The sequence below is a fragment of the Ursus americanus genome, chromosome 17 (assembly GCF_024610735.1).
Source record: "Ursus americanus isolate L20-20 chromosome 17, mUrsAme1.1.p, whole genome shotgun sequence".
NCBI lineage: Eukaryota > Metazoa > Chordata > Mammalia > Carnivora > Ursidae > Ursus > Ursus americanus.
Window position 1 is genome coordinate 56,282,901 of NC_142143.1, and position 6,531 is coordinate 56,289,431.

Consider the following 6,531-nt stretch of genomic DNA (forward strand, 5'->3'; position numbering starts at 1 on the left):
TTGCCTAAGCCTCGTTACCTGTACCATGTCTTCCTTCCACCTCCTAGGGATAGCACACTTTCCCAAACGTCCGACCGCTAACCTCTTCCTTTTCCCACAAAAAGCAAAGGAGTCCAGTACAGAGTGGTAACGTTTATTAGGAAGAAGGGATTCAATTCGACTTCCACATCACACACACCAGAAACAGCCTGTGACTGTCATTTCTAAGAGGACGGAGGGTGGGCAGAGGGCCTTGAGCCCCAGGGGATAGGCAGCTTCAGCTGGGCAAGGCAGGGAGTACGGGCTTAGGGTGGATAAGGCCACTGCTCACCACCCCTCCAGTAAAATTTAGTGGCTAAAATACTACCCCCCCCCAAAATACCTACCCACCCCCACCCCCCAAAAGCCAGGAGCCTCGTAGAAGGCTGTGTGCTCCAGGAGATGCTGGGGTTATGGTGGGTGGTGGGAAGGGAGAAGAACGTCTTGCTATCTCTTGCTGCTCCTTCGGGTTTCTTTGCCGTTACTGACAGGGTTGCTGGAGGGGCCGGGAGGGCCGGCAGGTGTGTGGTTGGGCTGGCTTCGGGTAATTCGGGTGCTGGGGGGATGCGAGGGTGCGTGGGGGGGGTGCGGGCCGCCACCAGGACCTGGTGGGGCACTCAGTCCATTCCCGTTCTGGTTCTCAGAGGCTAGCAGTGGGAGGAGGGGAAGAAACACAGGAATTAGAGAACTAAGGTAGGACAGAGGTCCATCCCCAAGGCCTCGCTCCAGGTCCCAGAGAGGAGCACAGTCTTCATCAAACACAGCTGCACATTCCTGCCAACCTGACCAACAGCAAGGAGCGGAGGTTGTATGAATGGAGCCCCAGAGAAGCCTCAAGCAGTCATTTGGGAAGTTGCTACCCGAACCCTAGTGTGGTATTTTTCTTTTTTATTCATCTTTGTATCGGGGAGGTCAGACCTAGAATTCACTGTTTAGTTATAGGCTCAAGGACCTCTGACAAAATGCCCCTTTGTCAAAAGACTTTGTAAAACTGGAGAAGCATGGGTACAGGCAGGGCCCAAAGTTTCTGTATTAAAATGTAAGAAGGATCTTTAAAAAAAAAGAAAGGGCGGTGGGTATCACAATGATACATATGTTTTCATTCTGGAAAATCTAGGTAAGAGTGAGTAAAACAGGGGCGCCTGGGTGGCACAGCGGTTAAGCGTCTGCCTTCGGCTCAGGGCGTGATCCCGGCGTTATGGGATCGAGCCCCACATCAGGCTCCTCCGCTATGAGCCTGCTTCTTCCTCTCCCACTCCCCCTGCTTGTGTTCCCTCTCTCGCTGGCTATCTCTGTTAAATAAATAAATAAAATCTTTAAAAAAAAAAAAAAAAGTGAGTAAAACAGTGACTACTCACAGCCCCCAAATAATAAGTAGCATTTTTGTGTGTAGCTTGCACGTTTGATGGGAGCCGGGTGCATGAGGTGGTTTTCCTGAGCGCCCACGATGGTGCATATTTCTAACCTCGCTGCTCCCACAGTGTTACCGTATGTAGGACTACCTCCTTCACAGGCTACACGCTCCTAAAGGCCGGCGCTGTGTTTTATTCCTTGGCCTTCTTCCGCTGACATGCTTGTTAAATGAAGACAGCGGCCTGCCTCGCCTATACAGAGGGCACTATGAACCCTAACTGGGGTAGAAGTCATAGGCTAGTGGTTCTCCAACCACATCCCCACTCAGACCCGGCTGCTCCAGACTAAGTTACCTGCAGCCAAAATGGAAAAATAACGCCTTTCCCTCAATTACAAAAAGTGTTAGGAGAGTATATAGAAAGTTCTTCTGTTAAGTTTTTATGCCATGAATGTTTTTTGTTAAGCCTTTTGTACCTGTCAGATAACCAAGTGAATAAATATCTGCTAGATGCACACGAGGGGCCAACCGGCTTAAAGGTACCTTATTTAAAACACTTTTTACAAATCATGGAGTTATGGAGACCTGAAAATATGTAACAGTCATATTTTCCGTTGAAACCATGGATGTTGGGGCGCCTGGGTGGCTCAGCTGGTTAAGCGACTGCCTTCACCTCAGGTCATGATCCCAGGGTCCTGCTCCTTGGGGAGCCTGCCTCTCCCCCTGCTTGTGCTCTCTCTCTGTCAAATAAATAAATAAAATCTTAAAAAAAAAAAAAAGAAAGAAAGAAAGAAAAGGAAGCATGGATGTTGGGATGCCTGGACCTTCAGCGCAGGTCGTGACCCCAGGGTCCTGGGATCGAGTCCCACACTGGGCTCCTTGCTGGTGGGGAGCCTGCTTCTCCTTCTGCCTGCTGCTCCCCCTGCTTGTGCTCTCTCCCCCTGCCCTCTGATAAATAAATAAATAAAACCTTAAAACTTATTAAAAAAAAAAAAAGGAAAGAAAACACGCGGATTTTTGTGGTGGAATTAAATGTTATTTCGTGATGTGCAAAAAGCCCCATGACCCTAGTGGTTCTGACAAACAATTCTGAAAACCATGGCAACTGGGGATGTAGACACAGACCGAGGAAGGGCAGATGCAGCCCGAAGCCTAGTGTCACAGGGAGAAACCTAACGCACAGATCAGACGCAAGAGAGAGCCAAGGGAGCCAGGGCTCTCCCTAGAGAACCAGGGCTCTCCCTAGAGCCAGGGAGTACTCGGGTGAGCTGGGAGAGGACCCAGAAGGAGAAAAAGAGCAGTAAAAATCCAGTTCCTAAGGAAGAGCGAGGGGATGAAGGAGATGATGTTGGTGAGTGAGTCCAATCAAAAGAAAGAGATCAAAAAGTATAGGCTTGAAGTACAGGAGTGAAAGAATCATAATCCTGAGGTCCAAGGCACAGAAGAAGGGTCTTTGGTTTCAAGAAAGGTGATGACCCTAAAAGGGAACTACTTGGTGCTCTAAAGCTACGAAGTGTGGACTCCATGTTAAGTCCTATACACCCATATCAGGACCGTGGAATGAACTGAAAGGGCAAGGGGAAAAGGGCAAGCACCTGCCCAAGAAGCCGAGAGAAACGAGCTCGGAGGAAGGAGTGCAATCTCTGTGGAGAAACTGTTCTCATTTGTGTCCTTGAGCGGTAGTGGCACAGGAGTACCAGAACTCTATCAGTGATAGAAACAGGTCCCCAAATCTTTTACCCACAAGGACTTGCAAAAGACCTGGGAGGACTGGGTGGAAGGGAATACATTGAGAGAAGAGAAATTGGGAAAAGGGATGAAGGCAATGCATCTTTCCAGGCTGGGGAGAGAAGGGGAGCTAGGAGAACCAGTGGCTGGAAGGGAACAGGTGTACCTGGAGAAACGGCAGGGGGGCCGGTGGTAGGCTGGGGAGCCGTAGGGCTGCTGTCGTTCTGCACCTGAAGGCACAAAATACATACTCAGACCTTGCTTCCCACCATGTTTCTTGGCCTGGCCTGCCCTCCTTCCCCACGTGGAGGCCATGGGACTCACCGTCTTGTTGGGTGCCTGCTGGGCGCTGTACTCTGGGTTTGGCTCACTGAAGTTAGGAACCTCAGAATAAACCATACAGAATCTGCGAGGGGAGAAACTGGCTAAAGCCTCAGGCCCACCCCTGGGGCCCCGCTAGAGGCCTCAGAAAGGTCCAGCTACAAGACATGGGCTGTACACCCTTACACTGCCTCCTTGCAAAGCTTCAACGTACACCTTCGGCCTGCTGCTTCTACATCCCGATCCCCAAGATACTTACTCTCCAATCTTTTGCAGATCACCCCCACGTCCAGTGTATAGTGTCAGACAACCTTTAAACACTGAAGCGTACCTGTGAGGGCACATCAACGTAGGATTCAGAATACTCAGAAGAGTTACAGGGGCTGTTAACTCTTAACTCGACCCCCCTTGGCTGTGACTGCCCTTGGATAACCAGGAGTAAGCAGGAATTACCCTTTGGTGAGCCGAATGATGTCTCCAGGCTGAATCAGGTTGCCCACGTCGTCCCAGACAGAGATATTGATGCTGCCTGTTTTGTCTGCCACTTTGCAGGTCCGAACCTCGTGCCCGTCCTTTGTCTTGGTCACTCGGCCTGAAGGGAAGAGATATATGTTGGGACAGGTGGGAGGAAGAAATGGTCAGAGGGATGAGATCTAGATGCTGGTGGGGTGAGGGGGAGTGGAGGGACAGCACCATGGAGAGGGCCCTGAGTGGAAAGAGGCCTGAGTAGGGCTGGAAGCTTGGATCTTGCAAGTTCCATCTACCCTATACTTGACTACAACTCTCCAGGCCAGGGTCTAGGACAGACTGGGTGTGAGCAGTTTCTTGGGGTGTGCCCTGGCATCCCGGTAGCTAGTTAAGCGTGGAGGTGGTGTTCTCCGCCTCCGACCCCCACCCCCACCCCGAAAACCCGTGCAGGGGGCCCACCACCCCAGAATACTCACCCGTCTCCAGCACAATGAAGATGAGGTTCAGATTCTTGAGCCCGGGCTTGATATCCTTCACGAAGGTCTCCGTCGTCATGCTGCCCGAGCCTCGGCACTACACAGAAGGGGGAAAGGGGAATGAACCTCGAGGCTTGGTCTTTAACCCCCATGCTCCACTTCCCAAGGCCTACCTACCACACTAGGCTGGAGTCAGGCAGCCGCAAATCCTCTAATTCTTCTAAAAGGCTAGAAACGAACTTCCCCAGGAGCTTCCAACTTCAAGATCAGAATTTGAGGGTCTCTGGATAGGCTGCTTCGGGGCTGGAAGGCCCCGTTCCGGGATGCTCTTTCAGTCTCAAGCCCCGAAGTCGGGGAGCTGACGGAGACGGGGGTAGGGAAACTGGTGCAGATCCAAGGAATGGAATCTTACTCTCCAAACCTTCCCGAACCCTCATCGGGACAACCCAGGACTCGGTCCATCCCCTCCCCCACCCACAGACCACCACCCACCACCCAGCCAGCCAGCGGGCCGGACAGCGCACGCCACAGAGCCGCCCGCAGGGGGAGCCACAGGCCCCGCCGCCGCCGGATGCAGCCCGATGGAACGCGGGAGTGCGGACATTCCCGGAAGTTTCCGGCTGGCCTGCTCCGACCAATCAGCACTGTCCCTACGCACCCCCGCGCCCTGCCGCCGGCCCCCACTCAGCCAATCGGGATCCGAGATTCACGCGCCGCGAAAGGGGCGGATTTTAAGTATTAAAGGAGCCCAGCAAATGGTTGGCTCCGCAAGAAAGATTGACCACCAGGGGGCACCCCCAGTCCAATTTTCTTTACTTGCCTGGGAGCCTATACTTAGGCTATACTTAGGGGTTTTGGAATACGGCGGACAAAAGTCTGAAACAGGCTCAGCACTTCACTTATTTTCTCGACAGTTCTTAAATATGGTATTCCCTTTTGCAGACAAGAGAATGTAAGTTATAGAAAAAACAGTGCTTAGCACACAGCAGGCACAGTTTCTTCTTCTCCCACTGCTATAACCCTCATCTTCATTCCTGATTTGGGTTCCTCATCCTTCATGCACTACCCAGCTTCGTCAGGGTTTTGGAAAAAGTAGCCTTCACGCGAGAGGCTGACTCACCCTTTTAGGAAAAATGGAATCCAGGGCACAGAGAACATCATTTGCATTAGTCCCTCTCAGAGTGTGATAGGCACCTCTTCCTAATGCATATATCTCCCTAAATCCCAGGGTCTCCCCCACCCCCAGAAGATTTAACAGAGGAGGCCCGAACCTTTAGTTCCCCTTGGGACTTGTTAGAAAATCAACAAAAGCTTCTAGCTCTGTAATGTTGTGTATAAACCAGTTACATATATACAAACCACAACCATTTGTTTAGCGAATATCCATAAAAAAATACTATTTAATATCAGATTAGCCTAACAGGTCATGTAATTGTAATGTCTTGGCTTCATTATTTCCTTACCTTCTGGAGCGCTTTAGGCTCCGCCTTGACTTTCCTCGGATCCCAGGTTCTCTCCCGCCCACACCCCCAACTACGGTGCTGTATCCTAAGGAAATCAGAGCATAACGTAGGAAGAGGGACATCTTATCTCCCCTCCCCTTAGGTGTTTCAGGGAACTCTAGGAGTGTCCGGAGAGCCAACGTAGATACAGCAGGAGTGCGGCTAGGAGAGAGGCAGGTAACCCGTTGGGCGCCCTAGATCAAAGCTTTGTGGTTGGACACTCCCCCATCCTCCACCCAGTGGTCGCCCTGTAGACTACAGTATCCACTCCCATGACTATGAGTCATAGGGTCGGGAGGCTACGGGACGCTGACCACCGCTCTGCAAACAGGAGATGGCAGGTCACACTGCAAGCCAGCCTCCTCGCAATGATCTCGCACCTCGCCGCATCAGCCTTCGGAGACGGGACTCGTACGCCCTTCCAAAGCGAAGTCTAGCCCTCCCGGCAGTCAGCCTCGGGCTCCGCCCCCTCCATTCACGCCGGGAAGAACATAGAGTTCTCTCTCCCAAATGGCTATATAGTCCCCGTTGGGATCAGAAAGTTTCCGGTGTAGAGAGGAAGCCCGGGTAACCTTCCTCCCTACTCGTTGGTCGCTCCGGGCTTCTAGGCTAGATCCGAGTTAAACAAAGAGGCGGAGTCTGGTGACGAGCTTCCGCCGGGTTGCGT

General features: G+C 51.9%; 1 protein-coding gene across 1 annotated transcript; it reads right to left on the reverse strand.

Moving 5' to 3' along the window:
* Positions 1 to 117: 117 nt before the first annotated feature.
* On the reverse strand, positions 118 to 4,908 carry NABP2 (nucleic acid binding protein 2). Its single transcript, XM_045789883.2, has 7 exons — positions 4,540 to 4,908; positions 4,363 to 4,459; positions 3,872 to 4,010; positions 3,678 to 3,749; positions 3,422 to 3,503; positions 3,264 to 3,327; positions 118 to 665 (listed from the first exon to the last, which is right to left on the reverse strand). The coding sequence occupies exons 2-7, from the start codon at positions 4,439 to 4,441 to the stop codon at positions 466 to 468; spliced, it is 636 nt and encodes a 211-aa protein (XP_045645839.1). The 5' UTR covers positions 4,442 to 4,459; positions 4,540 to 4,908; the 3' UTR covers positions 118 to 465.
* Positions 4,909 to 6,531: the final 1,623 nt, after the last annotated feature.

Bases quoted from the DNA above. Each gene is read 5' to 3' on its own strand.
- NABP2 (XM_045789883.2), bottom strand. From the start codon at position 4,441: ATGACGACGGAGACCTTCGTGAAGGATATCAAGCCCGGGCTCAAGAAT. The intron at 4,011-4,362 runs GTGAGTATTCTG...TCTTCCCTTCAG, and splicing joins CTTCATTGTGCTGGAGACGG to GCCGAGTGACCAAGACAAAG. The intron at 3,750-3,871 runs GTAATTCCTGCT...GTGCCCTCACAG, and splicing joins ATCATTCGGCTCACCAAAGG to GTACGCTTCAGTGTTTAAAG.